This window comes from Myodes glareolus, chromosome 1 (assembly GCF_982192425.1).
Source record: "Myodes glareolus chromosome 1, mMyoGla1.1, whole genome shotgun sequence".
Lineage (NCBI taxonomy): Eukaryota > Metazoa > Chordata > Mammalia > Rodentia > Cricetidae > Myodes > Myodes glareolus.
This window is the reverse complement of record NC_142026.1, coordinates 128,719,170-128,741,172: the sequence shown is the minus strand read 5'-3', so window position 1 is coordinate 128,741,172 and position 22,003 is coordinate 128,719,170. Positions and strand designations below refer to the sequence as shown.

The following is a 22,003-nucleotide window of genomic DNA, read 5'->3' as shown; positions in this document are numbered from 1 at the left end:
TAGCTCAGGTTTCCTCATTCCTCTCCATGCTCCGTCCCCAAGGTACCTGCTCAAGGCTCTCCCTCTCGGCCTCACAATCAGCTAGCCTCAAGTGGGAACTTCAATATGCCGGACTTGATTTATTTAAAACTCTGCCCCCTGCCTAGCTGAGTAAAGGTGGTAAATGTGCCCAGGAGTATGCCAGTGCAGTGGATCTCGTCACTGCAATTCACCGCTCTGAAACAGGACAGAACTTGAAACTTTGGCACCATTGGTCCCAAGCTCTCACCAGCCAAGGTAACCATCTTTACATTTCAATGGAAGCTTGATGTCACACAGTTCGTCTCTTTCTTCACTTTATTCTCTGAAGACAGGATAACTTATGCTGGTTACAGAAGTTGTCCAGATAAAAATATTTCAACTCTGAGGTTTTTTTTGTTTTCTTTTCCAAAACAACCTGTCCTCAGAGTAGAGGTGGCGGGAGAACGTGCTCCCGAGGTAGAATCACCTCAGACAAAAGGCCTGATGATGTCCATGGAACACCTTGCTGGGAATACATTCTTTAAACAGAAATCACCGAAATCTTTGTCAGTCACTGCCTTAGGAAAATGCCATCAAACACGAAGATGGGGCATGTGTTATATGTCAGAATGATTTTACCTTAATTGTTTGGAATGGTTTCATTGTTTGTGGAACCTCTTGGTTTCTCATTTAATCTAATTTACCCTCAGAAGAAACAGAAAGGATTGCTATAGAGATGGGGAAAGCTGGTCCTTTAGCTACACAGCTGCATGCAGTAACCGGAGTGACTGACCTTAGTCACCTCTGCTTCACGTTGAAGCAGAGAGGAAAGTGATGGACCGAGTGGCTTCATGGTGGCATGATCATTCACAGTGGGGCTGCTCTCCTCCAAGTCCAGGTGTATCCAACAAACATAGCCCTGGCAATGAGCCTCTTATTTCTCCTTCCATAGGAATGACGATTACCTTCAATGAGTGCATTCAGTGATATTTGTGAGACCCTAAGCTACAATTAAGGGAGCCAAGTACAGTGTTTCATGCTTGTAATCCCAGCATTCAGGAGGCCAGGGCTGAAGGAGTGCCATAAATTCAAGTTGGCAATCAAGTTGCTACGCAATAAGAATAGCTTAAGCTACAGAGTAAGACTCTGTCTCAAACACTCCCCCGACCTGTCTCCCTCTCTCTCTCTGTCTCTCTCTGTCTCTCTCTGTCTCTCTCTCGTATGTGTGTGTGTGTGTGTGTGTGTGTGTGTGTGTATGTATTGTGTGAAGCAGAGGATAAACTACATAGGTAAATAATTAACAGTTCTAAAATGTCCCAGCTATACCCAGTAATGAAAACATACAGTATTCTTACTGGTAAAGTATCTGGTCAATCTTTTTCAAACAATGGTATAAATATTTAGAAGAAAAAAAGTACTATGAAGGCAAGCTCCTTTTTATTAATTGTCACATTAGCATGCAAAGGAATCTCTTCCCCAGCCTTTTACATATATGCATTTCCCATGTTCTCACTTGTTTCCCTAGCCCTCCAGCTGGCTCTTCTTTCCCTGTTAGTGCCCTATTCTGCCTCCATGATACATGGACTCAATTGTCCTCTCTATTTCTGCCCCCCCAGGCTCTCTCTCTTTCTTATTTTATACCTCCACACCTGCATATAAGCACACATATAAATACATGTTTATGTATTCATGGGTTCATGTAAACACTCATTATGCACTTTTAATCTGGGCTTTGTAGATAAGAGAACGCATGACATTGTCTTTCTAAGTGTGGCTTCTTTCATTTAACTTAATGGCTTTTAGCTGTATCCATTTGCCTGCAAATACCATGGTTTCTCTTTCCCTCATGGCTGCATAAAATTCCATTGTGTGACTGGGTACCAAGTTTTCTTTACCCACTTGTTGATGGGCATCTCTATCTGGCTCCATAAAGTGACTATTTTCAAAAATCCAACGATAAGCACCAGTGTGTTAACATCAGAGTCTGTTGATGGACAGCCCTTCAAAGTCGTATCCAGGAGTAGCACAGCTGGGTCATACGTTTGTTTTAGCTTTAGCTGAGGATTCTGCATAGTGATTTCCATACCCACACGGCACACAAGGGGTCCTCTTCCTCTACATCCTCATCAGCATTTGCTTTCAATTGCTGTCCTATCTCACTGACAGCCACACTGTCTGGGGTGGAACAGAGCTCAAAGCACTTCTCATCTGTAGTTCCTTGGTGACGATGGTGGTTGAGCATTTTTTTTCAAGTACTTATTAACCACTTATATTCCCTCTGCTCCATTCATTAGCCCATTTGGATTCTGCTGACTGCATTTTATAGTTCTTTGGATTAGATGTTAAAATGAAGAATTCTCAGGCTGAAATAGGAGAAATGGCACACTGAATGTGTATATGGATATCAACATGTTACATTTTTATTCCTAGATAACCCACCCCCATTGTTAAAAACATGAAATACAGAAAAGATAGAGAAAACAATCCTGAAAAAACACTTTAGCCAGGTGACCTGCTGCCCACATTGTGCTGTGTGTGCTTGCAGGGTAATTCTCTCCTTCGTTTGCTCAGATAAGCCTGTAATTTGTATGCTCAAGGGCTATCAACTTCACATGGGACATAGTCCATGTCAATCAATACATTTCTGTACAACATAACGTAATGTTCTCAGAGCATTTTAATATTCCACGATTCTTGAATCAACCACCATTGACTTAATTTTGACAATTAGATAGGATGGATGGATGGATAGATAGATAGATAGATAGATAGATAGATACTTGATAAATAGATAGACAGATGATAGATAATTGATAAATAGATAGATAGATGATAGACAGATAAATAGATAATAGATAGAGAGATAGTTGAGAGAGAGAGAGAGAGAGAGAAAGAGAGAGAGATGATAGATAGAGATGAAAATGTGTATACCTTACAACTGAGAACGTAAGTTGGAGAACTAAATCCAAGAAGTAAATACAATGTATACAAAGATTTAACCAAGTTAAGGCTGCTCAGTCATGTTCAATGTTATAAAAATCAGAAACTTGGTGAATATTCAATTGTCCAAAAAATAAACTACAATGTTTCTATTTTAGGATATTTATGTAGCCCTCTTATAATCTTTGAATTATACCCAACTGAACAGAAAAATGTTAAATGAATAGGGCCATATAATCTAAATTTACAAAATTTCTAAAAGTACATGAAACATCTGAAATAATTAGATAATGTAATTTTTAAAAGCTGTCTCTTTTAAACATCACAAAATGAGATAGCTATAATTGTTCCTAAATCTGCAAGACCTCTTGGAGAAATCTGAATTTCTTTATTGAAATTGATTTTTTTGAAAGACCTAACATAAAAGGAGTTGCAAAATGTTAGTGGGTGGAAAGACAAAATATGAGAAAGATGTCAATCCTCGTCAACTTCATTTATAAATTTAATGCAGTTTCATTAGTGGTTAATTTAAAATTCATTTGAAAGCAAATGTAGCCATAAGTAGACAAAGCAAATCTGAAGAAGGACAAAGCCCTTGTGCCGGGCTTTCATCAAAGCAATTACAGACTCATGCCAAACCATGGGCTTGGCAACGTCAGCAACAAAATCTGCAAAGAAAGCTTCAAGCCAGTGTTGCTCCTATTGTGAGGGAGGTGACTGCGCATGTCAGTGGGAAACGGTGAGCTAGTTCCTGAACTCTCGGACGGTCTGGGTGTCCATATGGACACACAGCACGCAAGATTCTCTTTTAGGTGAAGCAAGCAATGAAATCAAAAAACACCAAGCCTCAATACCGATGATACAGAATACAGATGAATAAGTTTATGGTATGGGGACAGGAAAGGATCTATGAAACTGATATGAAGAAAAATTATTATAAAGTCCAAAATTTAAAAGTAATTTTCTATAAGATGATACCATTAAAAAAATTAAACGGTGAGGTTTTTTTTTAAACATTCAGTGATTTCATTTTCATTAAGCCATCAAAAATCTTTTATGAGTTTTGCTTTCATTTGATTTTTGTTAGTTTCTCATTGCTTGAGACGGGGACTTGCTATAGGGAGCAGGCTGGCCTCAAACCTAATCCTCCTGTCTCAGCCTCCCACGTTCTGAGACGTTATAACTATGTTCTCTATGTTTCAACTTCAGTATTTTAAGCAGCTCTTTTCTAAGGAGGTTTAAACTAACATTAAGTTTCTGTAAGATACTCACAACTCACATGATTCTTTTCTCATAACTAGTCACTCATATCAACAGGACAATTTACTTTCAAAATCTTCCCAAGTTCTGTAAAGCGCCTGCCATTCTGAAGGGGGCCGTAGAGGTCACAGTGTGGACTTCTTTTCTCAGTGCCCCCATCATTTTTGGCTGTAGCTTTGAAACATCCCATAGTCCTCAACCTCGAGAGTTAGAAAACATGGCATTTCTAGCTTAACGCCTCCTTGCCTGTAAGTACTGATAACTGGTTAATTAATCTGCATCTTTTCCCTATTTTCAACTGTCTTTGCAGGTTAGTGTATATGTGAGTGCATATGTGTCTGTGAACGTGCGTGGTGTGCATCTGCATATGTGTGTGGGAGTGTTGTGTGTATGTGTAGGAGTGTATGTGATTGTGTGTATGTATCTGTGCCTGAGTGTTATTCATGTATGTGTGTGTGCGTGTGAGTATATGGGGGAGTACATGTTTGACTCTGTGTATGTGCGACTCTATGTGTGTGTGAGACACTGTGTGTGACTCTGTGACTCTGTGTGTGAGAGAGAGACTCTGTGTGTGTGTATGTATACGCACACACACACACGTGTGCATGTGTACACAAAACCAATGAGAGCTGATTCAGGTTTTCCCAAAGAGTTGAAGACCGAGTTAACTTTTTCACCCTGAGACAGTACTCTGTTCTGAAAGGAAAGAGGCCTTGCCTCAGGTTTCTGCCCCAGTTCTCAGGACTACTTTTGCAGATTTCTTATTGCTCCTGAAATCCATCTCTGACCCAAACATCAGAAGAAAACACCTAGAAAAGACTCACACCATACTTTTAACACAAAGCTTCCTCTCTAATTTAATGCGAAACTAGATTTTTCTGGTCTGTGTTTGAGCACTAGGTCCAAAATCCTGTCCTGAGTCCTGGGAAGGGCTCTTTGCATTACTCTCAGGACTGTTCTATCTCCTTCTACGACCCTGCCATCTAGAACTTGACCCTGTTTCCCCGACTGTCAGGTGGAGCAGGCCTAGTTGAATTACCACCACCTCTTTATGTAGTCTCAAATCAACTAAAGTATATGACAAACATTTATTTTATAGCATACTTAATGGAATGCCACATCTGCTGTCATTTTTACTTCTAGTATTGTAAGGACACAGACACTTGACCACTACTCTTAAAGAAATGACTCTTCCTCCAGACCCCTTCCAGTGACCTCCATCCCTGGACAGTAACTGGGTTTCCTTCAGACCACCCTGCCTTGTTTTGCATGAATAAATTAAATGCCCTTGGGTAGTTTATTTTATTTAAATTTTTGGTATTCTTAATAACTGAAAGGCTTATGTTATTGGGGATTGTGCTGCCTTTTTGTTGGCCTTTGTTATTGTTGTTGTTTGCTTGTTTGTTTGTTTTTAAATTATTTTTTCCATTGTCTCCACCTCCTTTCTTGTATAGTTGGCACTGACACCTTGTGCCATCACGCCCAACCTAGCTTAGAGGTTCTGAGGATCAAACTTGGGTTCTCACGCTTAGGAAACAAGCATGTTACCAGCTGAGCCATCACCCCAGCCTTCTGATCCTTTTATTTACACTGGAGACAAGGAAGTCACCTAGTCTCACTCCAACGTTTTCCCAGTAAGTTCAACTACAGAACACAATGCAGATAGACTCAGGCATTTAGGACCCATTACCTCTATTAAAAAGCTCCAAACCACACTCCCTTTGGAAGCAAACAGAGCACCCAAGTGAAATAAATCCATCCCACGGGCATTTGATTTAATATTTAATTTGGGTAGGGCTGTTGAACAGGAGTCTTGGACCAAAAAGAACAAATTATTCCAAAACCAATTCTTGTAGAAGAAAATGCTTAACACATTTTTTCGGTCTTTCAGTTAATGTATTAGCAGCACACTTAGAAGTGGGTGTGGTGGTGCCTGCCTGTAATCCCAGAAGCCAGAAGGCTGAGGCAAGAGGTTCACCAGTTCGAGGTCAGCCCAAGTCACATAATTAGACCCTGACTCAAAATGAAAAAGGGCAGAAAAACAAAAATGCCATATGTGGAGAAAGGACGACAGAGAGGGCGGGGACGAGAGAGTGGAGATGGCATATTCCAGCTGCTTGCAGGAAAGAATAAACACTGAACAATAAAACTGTTATCCTATCAAAAACTATTCAGTCTCCTCATGCATAGTGCAAACTGCAAGTTCTAGGGTTCCCCCCCCCCAGCCCAAGTCCAAATGATAAGCATAAAGAAGCCTAAGCTAGGGCAAAATAAAAGTAGGAATTCAACAGGAAAATGTTACACCCAGAATTTCTCCAACCAGGGTCTACCAAGAGTGCCAGCTGACAGGAAAATTATTCATCTTACCTGTTATTCTGAATGACATTCAAATAACATGATAATGTGAGTCTCACTTTAACTTGATTTGAGGAATTGCTCTTTTTAGTGCCAAGAGTCTGGGTTTCTTTTAATTAATGTAGTTTGTTTTATTTACTGTGATAGGTACTGTATTTGGTAACTCTTCTTTGTGTGTGTGTGTGTCCCTCTGTGTTTGTGTATGTGTGTACATGTTTCTCTGTGTGTACATGTATGGGGAGGGGTGTTGCAAGGCATGTATGCACATAGGCATATAGAGGCCAGAGGTTAACATCCGCTATCTTCCTCAGTCACTCTTTGCCTTATTTTTAAAACATAGAGTCTCTCACTGAAGCTGAAGTTCAGGAACTCAGCTACAATGGACAGCCAGCAAGCCTCAGAATTCATCCTGTGTGTACACCCCCAGTTCTGGGATTGCAGGGGAAAGGTGGGAAAGGGAGGGGAAGGAGGGTGGCCAGGGGAGAGGAGAAAAGAGAAGGGGGAATGGGAATGAACAAAGGAGGGAAGGGAGAGAGGAAGCAACCTTTGGCCATATTTCTGTTATCAACAAAATGATCCTCTGTTCTTTAGCTACAGATTACAGTAAATCAACCCTCCCTGACACTTTTTCTTTATCAGTGAAATTCACCACCACCAACAAACACCATTGTTACAGTGTTATGACTACAGCAATGAGTTGCCTCTGAGAATAAAAATCTATTTGTATTTATAGGATATATAAATATTCTTTTATAAATAAACATACTTTCGAACACCAAGCTGTTAGCTTGGCCTCATGATTTGGTGTATAGAAAGTGATGTTTGTATCCCACTCAAAGTGCTGCTCAGTAAATGAAGTTATTTGGAGGGTGAAACCAAGCAGGCAACTAATGGGAGAGCACGAAGAACCCAGAGCCGGATGAACAGATGCTCGGCTCTCCACAGTCAGGGCAGGTCAGAGCAGAGAGGATGGCACAGCCCCCACTAGCTGAGAGCAAAGTCTATCCACAGTTAAGTTGGAGTAATGAAAGAAAACGATTGACTAATGTATGAATGCATGCCACAGATTAGGGATGGAGGTGCAGTAAAGGACAGAGGACAAGTGAGGTCAAGCTAGGGGAGGAGACTAGCGCCTGAACACAGGGACGGGAGCTGCTCTCACAGATGCTCACACAGCCATGCATCCTGCAGTACTCAGATGGCAGGACGTGAAGCTCAGCTTGGTACCTGTGGTACCTGCGTTACACCACCCACAGATCAAGCACATGACGAAAGGACTCCAGTGACTCTGAAGGAGAGGGGTGTAATTTCTGGGGGATCCTAAGCCAGTTCGGGGATGGGAATCAGGAAACAAGTAAGTGTGTTCCTAGTAAGTTAAGCTCAGTAACTAACATCAGGTTGAGGCTCTGTAGGAAACAGGAAAACATATTCTGTAGCTGATAAACAGACCTGCACACTACAGCAAAGACTCTTTAGGAAAGTGGGGGAGAGAAGGTGAAAGAGGAAATTAGGTGTGATTCAGAAAGTAGAAAACAATGAAGGACAAGGATCGAGGAACTAAACTACAGGAGCTTAAAGAAAATCTGCCTACTTTTATCTCATCTATTTCCCAAATCAGAGTACAGACTAATGGTTTAATAATACTTACTTAATTAGGATTATACTATTCAGGAATTGCATTTTATTTGGAGATTAGATTCAATACAAAATGTGAAATGTAAGAGTATTTCACATTACTGTAAGCAACTTGTCGGGAAGGCTAACCATGAGCTATACGTTTCCTTACACAACCTCATTGAACCAGCCATAATTATCACAGTGTTGTTCATATCTGACAAATAAGGAAAGTGAGATCTGAAGACATTATGAGTCATGTTCAAAGACGTTCACATTTCAATCCATGTTTAGGATAAAGTTCAACACCTTGCACAAATGCTACTGCTTGATGCCCACATATTTATCTGTAATTATCAAAACAGCCCCTGCTGACCCTCAGTGTGCCTTTACAGGGCATTGGTATTTCTGCACAGATATGTTTTCTACAAGACTGGAGTCTACAAAGAAAATGAAACAAGCCCAGGAGGCTAGAACTTTCACTGACAAGAGCAATCTGTCACCAAGAATATTAGGGGGAAGATGAAGCCACAAAGAATAAAGGCCAGCCAGGGGCAGCTCACTTGGTCACTGGGAGCATAATCAATATCAGGGAATGATTTGGAACACCAGAAAATTCTAATCCTGGGTGAGTTGAAACGAGGGTCATCTTTTTACCCACCTCTTCCCACCATTTGATTGTCCAAACTTCACAGTTTGATCACATTTCCAATTCCCTTGTTTCTGCAACATTTTCACACCCAGATGCTCACTGGGGTCATCTGTGAATGGTTTCAGAATGGAAAGCTAGACTAGGCACAGCAAATGTTCCTAATAAAGACTGAGATGTAGCTCCCTGGCTGAGCCCTTGTTTCACGTACGTGAAACCCTGGGTTCAATCCCTACCATATACCAAAATAATCTAAGGAAAACTGTCAACATTTAAATGTGAAATAAATGGAATAATTATCAGTCTGAGGCATGGTGTTTTTAAATGTATAAAACAAACTAAATGCAATCCTGTATTCTTCTCACTCGTTCAGTATAAGACAAAGCAATGGTTGGTTGCCTCCAGGTTCCTCCACCACAGATCTCATCAGTAGGGATTCCCCTCTGCATGCCTTATCTCATGTTTTCTGTGGTTTCTAATAAACTGGTCCTTAAGTGTTTGGACTGGTTTGCATGGTAGTTATTAGGGACCCTCTTGAGAATCCCTATATTTGACACTTATTCTTCTTTCCAGAAGGCAGAAACTAGAAAGTTCCACTGGATCTTGAGACTCAGTTTTAGTTGCAATCTACTGCATGTCTTGTAGAAAATAACATAGTTATCTTCTCAAAGTCTTGCCAAACAAACTTTCCCCTTGAATTCTTGCTTTTAGTGTAGGTAAATAATTTGTGGCAACTTCACGGCCATCTGGTCACAATATTCTGACTGGAGTGAGGATAGTGTCAGAGTCATCTGCACGTCCATCTCCACTCAGAAAATGTCCACGGACAGTAATCAAGAGAATAATAGCATTCATTTCAGCAAGTGTTTCCAGTTGCCAGTTATGATAAGTTTAGCTGGAAATATCAGCATGATCATTGCTGAATGTGTCCTTAGATTTATATAGTTAGATAGATAGATAGATAGATAGATAGATCGACAGATAGATGATAGATAAATAGATAGATAGATAGATAGATAGATAGATATAGATAATAGATGATAGATAGATAGAAAGATAGATAGATGATAGAGATAGAGATAGATAATATATGATAGATAGATAGATAGATGATAGATAGATAGATATCCTTTATTTTCACATCACAATCTTAATATTGCTTCTTAACTTAAATCATAAAAACATTTTAAATTTTTATTTTGATTTTTTCAAGACAGGGTATATTTTTGCATAGGCTTGGCTGTCCTAGAACTTGCTTTATAGACCAGGATAGCCTTGGACTCAGAGATCTGTCTGTCTCTGCCTCCTGGGTGCTAGAATTAAAGGTGTGTGCCACCACTGCCTGGCAAAAAAAATAAAATTTAAGATTTGAAAGATACTTTAGAGGCTACTGAGCCCTGTACCCTTCATTTTTTAAGAAGTAAATACTAGGCATTAGTTTCATTTTTCATTGTAATAAGAAAATACTTAAGTCTTGGGATCATAAAAATAGGTGTATATAGTCCACAGCTTTAGAAGCTGGAAGTCCAAGACAGAGACACACTCCTATTGGCTAGTCTCTGGCCATGGCCTCCTGGAGGAGAGTAACCTGTCATAAGTATGTACAGAGGAACCAAGGTTCAAGACACTAAGCCAGGGAGCACTGAGGGACAATTTTTTTCTTTTTTAGGAAAAAATAATAATAACTGGAGACTCCCAAAAGCCATGTTTAATTCCTTCAGAGGGCAGCTTTCTCTTGGACTTTCTCATTCCCTACTAGGCTCCACTTCTGGTTTCCGCACAGGAAGCCCATCCACCAACACAACAGCCTTGGGAGACAGACAAACCACATCAATTTTGTAATAGTAAAGAAAAGTGAAGTAATATTCCAAAGGGTTGTAGGCAATAAGTGAAGAGCTGGGTACATGCCGACCATTAGTCAGGACTCCCTATTCAAAAAGATGACCTTTGGACCCAAAGAATAAAAGTTCCTTTTCAATCATATTACTATTAAATACTTTTAAAATGCCTACCATAATTTCTATATACCTACACATTACTGCTTCTGTTCAACTAGGCCAAATCCAGTAACCAATGCTTTTGTTGCAGAAGTGATATCCTGTATCCACAGTAATTGTTTGTAAGACACAATTTCAGTCTGTGACTATTAATATCTTATTATGCGTGCATCTATCTTTGATGATGACCTGTGTCATGATCAGGTCAGCTAAGCCATTCAGTACAATGAAGAAACAATCACTGATCTACAAATGGGTCAATCTGGCTTCTTGCTGAGCAGCTAACTAGCTGTGTGACCTGGATGAGAACAATGGACCGACAAACAATGAAGTGAACTAGATCGTCCTTAAGTTCTTTCCCACTCTAAAACCAATTCATTATCCTAGGGACAGCCGTTCAAACAGAGAGGAAGAGTAAGGAACTTCCTGGGATCTTCAGTTTATAGAGTTCAAAACTAGCAATTCATTCATATTACTGCTCCCAAAGGTGGGCATTTATTAGTCTACGCACAGAAAAAGTAATTATATTCTACAAGACATCGCTTAATTTTACAAAGGGAAGATACAAACAAGGACAAGAGAGAACTTTCCAGAGAATCATACTTGCCTTGAGTCACTGCAAACATATCTTTTAATGCAGAAGGTAAGATTTAGCTGTTTGCTCATGGGGCTAGAAGGATGTCTCAGGAGTTAAAAGCACTTATTGCTCTTTCAGAGGACTCAAGTTTGGTCCTACATCAGATAGTTCACAACTGTCTAACACTCCAGCTTCCAGGAACCAAATGCCCTCTGGTCACCTACACAACACATGTGTCATACATATACACAGGAACACATACATTAATATAAGTAAAAATAAAATTAGAGAAGGAAACAATATCTGGAAATTCCTGAAAGTTAAATGAGAGCCTTTTTTCCTTCTTTAAAATCAAAATAATCTCTAAACAAGAAAATCAAGTAAGTGGAAAAAAATTCATCAGTGTTTAGAAAATCCAATTATAGTTACAAGAATTTTTCATATGCTTTATGATAATCACAAAGCAAAAGTCTTATGATGGGTATCAGAAGACAAAAAAAGCAAAGATTTATAGCATATTATTTTAGAAAAATATCATCTAATCACAAAAGAAGACAGCAAGAGAAGCAAAAGTAACAATAGATCAACAAAAACCAATCAGCAAAGTAACATTGGTAAGTTCTACTTCTCAGAATGCAAATGAATAAAATTCTCAGATGAAAGGACCTGGGAATAGTAATTTTCTCAGTAATAGCACAATTAACAACAGAAACCAAATACTCAACTATATGCTACCTGCAAGAGATTCACTGCACCTAGAAGACACAGAGACAGAATGGCAAAGTAGGGCTAGACCTTGTCTGAAAACTCAAGCCACAAAAAAGTAAGGGCAGTAGCCTCAAATAAGATGGAACTTGAAGTCAAAAACTGAAAAGAAAATTATTTATTATGGCTAAATGGTCAATTCAACAAGATAATGGAATAATTGTAAATAAATGTACAATCAAAAACCAAGAACTCAAATACATAACAACCACCCATCGGTACAACAACAGCATAGCTATAGTACAAAAGAAACTTTAACATTCACCTTTGAGCAATAAAGATAGATATCAGACAGAAAAATCGGCAAAGCAAGCTCAAGCTTGCTAGGAGCCACATCCTAGCAAAAATGTACCAGCAAAAAAAATATGTCATGTCTTTTCAACAACAGCAACATAGGAGGGACTTGCTAGGCCACAAAACCAAGTTTCAACAAATTTAGTAAAACTGAAGTCATACCTATTACCTTTCCAACCTCAGTAGCGGAAAGATAATAATCAATGACAGAAGGGAATTTGGAAAATTAACAAAAACATGAAAATTAAACACTCCTAAATATTTAATGAGTCAGAATTTTAAAAAGGGAGGGAGTCATTAGACCAAAAAAGAAAAAGAAATACACTATGCCAAAAGTTATGGGGTACAAAGAAAAAGCAATTCTGAGATACACTTATAGCGGTAATAAATGTCTGTATTGCTAAGCACTTGGCCAAGCTTCTGGAGTCCAGTCAAAGAGAGGGAGGAGTGATAATATGAGCAAAGGGGACAAGACCTATGGGGACACCCACAGAAACAGCTGACCTGAGATAAGAGGAGCTCACTGACCCTGGACTTACAGTGGGGGCACCTGCATAGGACCAAACTAGATGCTCTGAATGTGGGGGACATGTGTGGCTTGGGCAGTCTGTGGGGGCACTGGGAATGGGACCAGGATTTGTCCCTAGTGCTTGAACTGACTTTGGGGCACATTCTCTTTGGAAGGAAACCTTGTTCAACCTAGATATAGGGGGTGGGCCTTGGTCCTGCCTCAAAATAATGTGCCAGACTTGGTTGATTCCCCATGGGAAGCCTTACCCTCTCTGAGGAATGGGTGGGGTGGGGAAAGGTGGGGAGAGCAGGAGAAAGGGAGGGAGTGGGACCTGGGATTGGTATGTAAGATGAGAAAAGATTATTTTAAAAACAAATAAATAAAATTTAAAAAAACAAATAAATGTCTGTATCAAAACTAAAAACAAAAGAGAAAGAAAGAAGGGTGGACAGGAGGGACAGAGAGAGTGGGAGGGAAAGGTGGAAAGAAAAGGAAAGGAAGTAAGCTAGTTCTCAAACAGCCTAACATTACACTTTAGAAAGCTAAATAATAAAGAATGAAGGCCCAGATTAGTAGAAACAGTGAGACAATAAAGACTAGAGCAAAAATAATGAAGTAAAGACTAACACAAAAGTCAAAAAAATCAGTAGAATTCAAAGTTGATTTTTAAGATAGACAATATTAGCTAGATAAAGGACAGGAGACCCAAAAAGATAAAATTTTTAAGTAGAAGATGGAATATTATGAAGAATAAATAGCAATACAAAGGTGACAGTTGATAAGAACGTACCAATAAACCTGACTAGTGAGAAGAAATGACAAATTCCTGGGCACATGTAATCATCAAGACTGAATCATGAAAGCTGAGTCAGTGATGAGTAGGCAGAGTGACTCGGTAAGGAAAGGTCCCCAACAAATGTAAGTTCAGGACTGAAGGTGCTTGCTACCAACTCTTCAAATAATTAAGGAACAGAGCCTAATCCTCAAACTCCTAAAAACCTATAAATGTGACACACTACAGTGACAGGGAAAATAACACACAATCATTTCACTGGGTACAAAAACCAAGTTTAGTTTCCTTTCCTGATTAAAAAAAAAAACTCTCAAAAAATTTAATAGTGAAAGAATGTAGAAAGCTGAAAGTTTCTCAGTAGTAGAAAGCTGAACATTCTTTACATAAGACTGGGAGCAACACAAAGATATCGATTCTTGTTGCTTTTAGTCACCATAGTGCTGGAAATCCTAACCAGAGCAACGAAGTAAAATAATGAATAAATAAAAGCACAAGAAGTAATATTACCCCTATTTATACTTTTGCATTGTTTTACAGACAGAAAACACTAAATATTATATCAAAAATGTTAGAAAGAAGAAGCAAATTGAGTGTGGGCTTAGGATGCAAAATTATCATACAACAGCCCAAAAATCCAATTGTAAGTTGGGTGCATTGACAGGTATTGGTGAACCTAGCACTTGGGAGACTGAGAAAATAACATAAGGAATCCACTAAATTGAGCTGCTGATGAATTTCAGGGCAACCTTGTCTACAAAGGGAGATCCTGTCTAAAAAGATGCAGTCCTGTTTCTAGGCAACAACAATGGGGTATCCAAGAAAACAACTCCATCTACGTAGGATAGCTATAAAAGATAACATGTTTACCCAAGAAGTGAAAGAGCCATGTACTGAAAACTAAGTATCAATTAAACAAACTGAGGAAGACTCTGGCAAATTGAAAGATAGCCAATGTTCATGGATTAGAAAAATCCATATTGTTAAAATGTCCGGAGTAGCTAAAGTGATTTGCAGATTCAATGTAATTTGTATCAAAATGTCAAGAACATTGTTCAAAAGAATACAATCATCCTAAAAGTCACATGCAAACAAAAAGTCCTAGATATCCAAAGCAATCTTGAACAAACAGAACAAAGCTAGAGTAACACACTGATTTCAAATTATATACCAAGAGTAAACTATGATCACAAAAGCATGGTAATTGCACACAAACAGACACACTGACCACTCAAACAAATAGCCCATAAACAAAAGGGGAGGCGAAAAGGACATAAGAGACAGATGGAAGGAGTGCTGGGAAATGCCCCATTCCAGACAGGGCTATTGTAGTCATGAACTCACAGCAGCTGTGGCTACCTGTACCTACAAGTGGTCAAGCCGACCAAGATGGGGAAGATGATCTCCAAGCCTCACCCCTCACTGAGGAGCTCCTGGCATTTGATAGCTGAAGAGGGAGAGGCTTTTTTTTTCTTTTCCTTTAGAAATGTGACCACTGATAGGTTTCAGTGCCCCACGGCTGTGTATATATGGACAAAATATATACTGTACTGAGTGGGTTGTTAACAAACAAACAAGAAAGCCATGAACTTGAGACAGCCACATTGGGGATAGGGAGCTTGGAGGGGAGAATGAAGTACAATATGATCATATTTCACTGTATATATGAAAAGTCCAACAATAAGAAACATTTTTTAAAAGAAACAAAAAGAGCAAATTTAGGTCATACTGATTATGTACTCCATAAATAAAAATTAAGCGTTTTTAAAAACACTTTTCTTGCCTCTTTAACATAGTGGGGCTTTTGATCATATTTAATCTCATATTACCCAGAATACTACAGATATGAAAACATTATAATAAACATTGTAGAGCAATTACTTGGCAACTCTAGTAAGAGCTCATATTCTCACCACATGAATAAAATAGAGCAACTCTTTAAAAAATATATCAATTTAGAACACTCTTGAATTTTGGATGAGAACAATGGTATCAAAATATTTACAGATTAGCTCACTGCTTATCTCAAATCTCACTGCAAGATTCCATGAAACCTAACCGGTATACTTAGTGAGTAAACTCTGCTGTCTATTAGCATGCGGCAGTTTCCTCATCCGCAAAATGAGGATGTTGGCATCAACATGTCTTTGGATCTATTGTGACAAGTCTCTGCAAATCTTTGGCAAAATTAAAGGATAAATCACAAAGCCCATTTATCATGCAGCTGTACACAACATAGCCTTTTTAAGGCATATACGTCTATGCCAGATTTTGACCCTCCAAAGGAATTAGGTACGCTAACCTAGTAGACATGAATACCTGTTAAAATCTGCCTCCAGTGAAAAAAAAATTTTAAAGGAGCAAGTTGACGATCAAGGGCTTAGGAGGTGATGTAATCACTCATCTTGTGTAGAACTTTGGATCTGTAAAATATTTTTATATGTTGTGATTTGTGGTCCTCAAGACAAACCAGTGGAGTAGAAATTGTTTATCTCATCTTGCCGCTGAGGACAGCGTGGCTCCTAAACGTGACCCCAGCAGAGCTGCCTACCGACTCTGAGAGGAGCCAGTGTTTAAATCAGGGCTTCACGCCTGAAGCCTTCTCCTTTTCATTAACCAAGACTGTCATACACACAAGAAATAGTAGATACCTGGAAATCAAATGGCCTGCGTGATCTGCCAGGTTGGATAAAATCCAGGAGCAACTATTGGATGCTCTGACTCCCATCCCATCCTGATGTTTTGTAATTTGAACATCCATCCTCCAACACAGTCCAGTCTCGACGTGCCTTCTGGATTTCATTACATGCAGATGTTCTATTTGTATTGTGAGGACAGGGCTGCAAGAGGCTAGGGCCTTATTCATTGTCTCTTTACCCACGATGCCTTGCATGTAAGAAGTCCTACACACAAAATTATTTAAACAGACTGAGTCCATTCATTAAAAATTTCTTAAACCTCTGCTGTGAGGCTGGTTTTAAGGGCTAAAGAGGGCAAAGAAAGAACTCCAAACAGCCAGCCTGGAATTTGTTAACTATATAGCAATACAGCCACTGGGAAGTTCTAATAATAGTGAGTGGATCACCCAGAAGAGCTATGCTGTGCAAGCGAGAACACTGGACTCTAACCCAGCCTGAGGCAACAGAGAAGACATTCCCAAACAATAGATGTTAGTAGACGTTCCTAAACCGTAGACTTTAAGTGACAAAAAAAGGAAGAAAAACCAAGGCAGAGAGGTCTAGACATGCACTCAGGAGGAACGGCATTTCAACTGCACATCTTAAATGTTGCATCTTCTGGAACCACAGTTCTCAGAACAAATCTAATCATGGTGGGATGCCTGGGACAGCAGGCATTATAACAAATGAAAGCCACCTTCTCAGGTAGTCAAATCATGCACTCTTAGATCTATAGAACAGGTCTTCGATAAGAGAATCAAGTCCTATTCTAGACTCCAATCACTTTCTTACTATGTATGTATATTCAATATCCCAATTGGTATCTAGCCTGGTTAAGAAATTGGATGGTTATGAACCTGTTGGACAATGTTGCAAAGGTTTATTCAATAATAGGCGTTTTTACAACTACAAATTTTGTAGTTAGCTATTATAATGGTACTTCCAGTAGTAAATTAAGTTTTTATCCTAAGAGTGCTTGATACATATGGTGTCATGAAGTCATGTGTGGTATCCTGCGCAATAAATCATATTGTTTTACAAAAGATGCTTTATAAGGATGATTAACACAAGATGTTCACACAGGTTATTTTTTTATGATAAAACACATCTCAAAGTATAAGAATATAAATAGAAACAGCCAGGAAGACACATTCTCAGTGTGTATAGACAGACCCTGAGTAGTTGACTGAGGACCCTAAAAAGGCACTGCTAAATATTGAATCGTATGCCTGCAGAATTTGTATTTTGAAGCCCCAACCCCCAGGACTGCAGAATGTATCTGTCATGGGAAACAGGGCATTTGAAAAGCTGATAAACAAGCTCATAAGGATACGTCCCTAATCCGGAATAACTGGTGTCCTTACAACAAGAGGAAGAGAGTGTGGGCAGAGGGAAGGTCATGTGAGGACAGGGGGACGTGGCATGCTGCTAGCCAAGGAGAGAGGCACCAGGAGAAACCAGAGCTGCTACCAGACCACAGGCTTCCAGCCTCCAGTACCTGGACAAGGCTCATTTCTCTCATTAAACCATCTGATCTGTGGTTCTCTTACAGCACGCTGGAAGTAGTGAATTTTACCCCCAGAAGGAAAACTCATGTATCGAAATTCCAGCATCCAAAGTGATATTTGGAACAGCTCCGTTATGGAGATAATTAAGATTAAACGAAGCCAATATTAGAGAGATAATGACTCAGAAGTTAAAAATTAAGAACACTGAATACCCTTTCAGAGGACCCAGGTTCTGTGACAAGGAGGCTCACAACTATCTGTAACTCCTATTCCAGGTGATCGGATGTCTTTTTCTGAGCTTCAACGGTACCAGGCATGCAAACGGTGAACAGACATACATTCAAGCAAAGTACCCACACACACAAAATAAAATAACAATAAAAAATTGTTTTTAAAAAGATTAAATGAAATTAGAGAGATAAGCCCCTAACTCAATAGAACTGGTATCCTTCTAAAATATAGAAAGGTGAACATATACCCAGAGGAAATGTTATACGAAGATACCTCAAGCCTGGAAGTGAGACCTATACCAGAAACCAAATTCTCTAGCATGTGAACCTTAGACTTTCAGCTTCCAGTAATGTGAGAAGGCTAATTTTTGCCATTTAAAATATCCAATGTGTAGTATTTTGTTATAGCAGCCCTAGAATACCAATACAGACATACATTTTTTCCAGTCACAAATGCACGTGTACATATATGTGCTAATGGGAATGGAGAGATGGCTCAAAGGTTAAGAACACTGGCTGCTCTTCCAGAAGTTTTGAGTTCCAAGTCCCAGAAACCACATGGTGGCTCAAGCCATCTATAATGAGATCTGATACCCTCTTCAGGCATGCAGGCATACATGGAGGCAGAATGTTGTATACATAATAAATAAATAAATCTTTAAAAAGAAAAACCAAGCATGTGTTGACACAGTGATGCAGGCTGTCCTTCTGTCTATGTGTTGCTCTTACTGATTGATTAATAATGTTGTTTTGGCCAGTGGCTTAGCAGAGTAAAGTCGGGTGGGGAATCTGAACAGAGATATAGAGAGAGTAAAGTGGAGTCAAGGAGACACCATGTAGCTGCTGAAGGAGAAAGATGCCCAGAACCTTACTCAGTAAGGCACAGCCTTGTGGCCATATACAGATTAATAGAAATGGGTTAATTTACAATGTAAGAGCTAGCTGGAAATACACTAGAGTCACTGGCCAAAAGTGTTGCAATTAATATAACTTCTGTGTGATTATTTGAGTCTAGGCGGCTGGGAAACAAACCAGCAGTCTCCATTACAGCCCAGACTAGCCCAGCACAGGCAAATCTGCTCTTCTATTTGAAAACAGAAGCATCCCACTATGTCTTTGTCAACCAGAATTTCTGTTAGATGAAAAATGAGGGAGCATCGTTTAGATTTATGCAGCCAAAATGGCTGTATCTGCATAATGATTAGAATTTTTTTAAAAAGAATTGATTTTTAGGAAGGGCGTCAAGGTATGAGGGCCATCGCATTGTTCAAAATGCTCTGGACATATTCGGGGTGATTCTTTCATTTTTGAGAGAGAAGGAATCCCTGGCTCAAGTTGCCTGCAGCTCACGCAGGAGAAACTTGAACTCTGCCGTTACTCCCTGAAACATTCTCCATGAAGCTGCTACGTTCCTGTCACTTATCAAGTTACCGTAGGAAGCTTTTGGTGAGTTTAATTAAGCCTGACTAATTTTCTAATGGTACAAAGAAAGATGAATTCCTAAATATTGAATCCATTTGTGATTCAAGGTGTCATCTTCTGAATGTGACTGTTCAGTTCTTCGAATTAATTACCTCTGAATTCCAGTTGCTTTCTCAGGCATTTAAGACATGTAGTCATATCTCACACAAAGCAAAAATTCAGCATTTCAACTCTTCGCTAAGAGACAATTCTAAACGCCACGTTCCAAGTCTCATTCTGACCATGGAACAAAGGGGTCCTCCATAGAAAGCTGCGGTAGTCAAGCATGCCCTCACCTTGACTGCCACTCCTGGGTTTCCCCCTCTTCCCTCAGAGCTTCTCTGATAAGCCTTGGGACAGGAGTTTGATCTACAGGACACACATGAAAAAAGCTGGGTATGGACATGAATGCTTATAATCCCAGTCTGACAGGTCTAGACTAACCAAGGAGACAAATCTTCATGTGTATCTGTAAGGGAGTTTCTATCTGGGTTAACGGAGATGTAGAGACTCACCATAACTGTGGGGTAACACTATACCATGGGCTAAGATCCTAGATGTCATAAAAAGAAAAAAAATGAGCTGATTGGGAACATTATTATTTTCTGCCTCCTGACTGTGGTTGCACTGTGATCAGTCACCTCAAGCGTATGATGCCATGACTTCCAAGCCATGATAGACTCTAGCCTCAAGCAGTGAGGCGAAAGTTCAAACATTTCTCCCTTAAGTTGCTTTTGGGTAGGTATTTTATCACAGCAATGAGACAAAGTACCTTTTTGGCTTTCTGAGACAGGGTCTTCTATGTAACAGCCCTGGCTGTCCTGGAGCTCACTCTGTAAATTAGGCTGGCCTAGAACTCACAGAGATCTACCTGCCTCCGCCTCCCGGGTGCTGGGATTAAAAGCATGCACCAGTCAGTGAGATAAAGTAAGAATTAATGAAACGCCCAGGAATGGTGAAATGGAGATAAGCAGAGGCCTGGGGTCCCTGGGGTCCGTGGTCAGCTAGTGTAGCCTGCTTGAGCAGTTCCGGGTCAGTGAGAGACCCTGTCAGACAAGTGGATGGTACCTGAAAAACAACATGCGCAGCTGTCTTCTGACTTGCCCATGTGCACCTGCCCTGTTCGGTTACCTCATCTGCTCCTAGAAGCCTTTCCCCAGGATAACCCACATGGCTTCTTTTCCCCTGTGTCACTGTGGAGACATCTGAGTGCATCAGGGACTCAACTTCCATCTTGCAATACCTGTTTGGTCCCTGTCACTACAGAGAAGGCCACACAAGATGATCAATGATCCATCGGTAAGATTCCTGACTCAAGAACTCAAAGGAATCTCTCAGATAACCACATGTTGGATTATCTAATAACCCCCCAAAGAAGACTGGACTTCAGAGTCCCACACAAGAAAGCTGGGAGACTGAACACATGAGGAGCCAGGAGGGGGTGTACGCATGCACCCACGCACCAGCAGCCACAAGATAAGGCAAAATCACATTTCTGGAACCACCCCAGCATCAGGCCAGACACACAGGCTGTAAAGGCTGCTGACTCAGCTCCTCTAATGCCTTTTGACTGAAATGCAGATTTCCTAAGTCACATAAAACAATAGAAGCAGACTCAGCAGCTGTCTCGCTCTCCCATAGGGGAGTCTCCATTGAGGAAAGTTCATCACCTAATAACATTTTCTGGCATTAACTATATCAACTGTAACATCAACACCTTCCCAGAGTGAGTCACGGAGGAGCCCTCCTTCACCCAGTACCTCCCACACACCTTTGATTTCCAGTGCAATGTTTACCTTGAAAATATAAAACACAAGGTGGCATGGTAGAATTCTTGCTTCTAGTTGCTTCCAATTAAAAACAAATACTATGCATCCTGAAATCTTTTTTTTTTTTTTCCAAAACCAAGCAAAAGAGAAAAAGTGCTAAAATGGGAAAGAGCCAGCTCTGGGGTTACAGTAGCCAGCCCCCTGCATCACCACCTCAGGCACATGTACTCACCTCCTTTCATCATGCCTACTTCGTAACACTTGCGCAGCCGGCAGGCCTGGCAGCTCTTCCTCCTGTTCTTGTCGATGGTGCACTGGTTTGTAGCTGGGCACATGTAGTCATTATGTCCTAGTGAAAGCAGGAAGACCAAATGAGTAACATTTCTGGAAACCTAGCAGTCAGAACCTACATGGAAACTTCTGGAAGGTATGTTTCATAGCCACGGTTTGGCCTTGGTGAGCTGCTACCCAATTTTCCTTCTTCTCTGTCTTCCGTGCAAACAAAAACTCTGTTATCCTTAATCTATGCCTCAGACGATTGCTTTAAGAGTCGTCTGGGCAAATTTTCTCCCGTGCACACGACCTGTGTCGGACAATATGATGTG

At 40.1% G+C, this 22,003-nt stretch overlaps 1 protein-coding gene across 4 annotated transcripts in view; it reads right to left on the bottom strand.

Annotated features, from left to right (window-relative positions):
* Esr1 (estrogen receptor 1) overlaps positions 1–22,003 on the bottom strand; it is a 367,895-nt gene that overhangs the window by 168,591 nt on the left and 177,301 nt on the right. For all 4 annotated transcript variants that reach the window (XM_048419867.3, XM_048419877.3, XM_048419859.3 and 1 more), the window contains one exon: positions 21,631–21,747. In XM_048419867.3, coding sequence (XP_048275824.1) covers positions 21,631–21,747 — 117 coding nt within the window. The remainder of the gene's footprint in view (positions 1–21,630; positions 21,748–22,003) is intronic.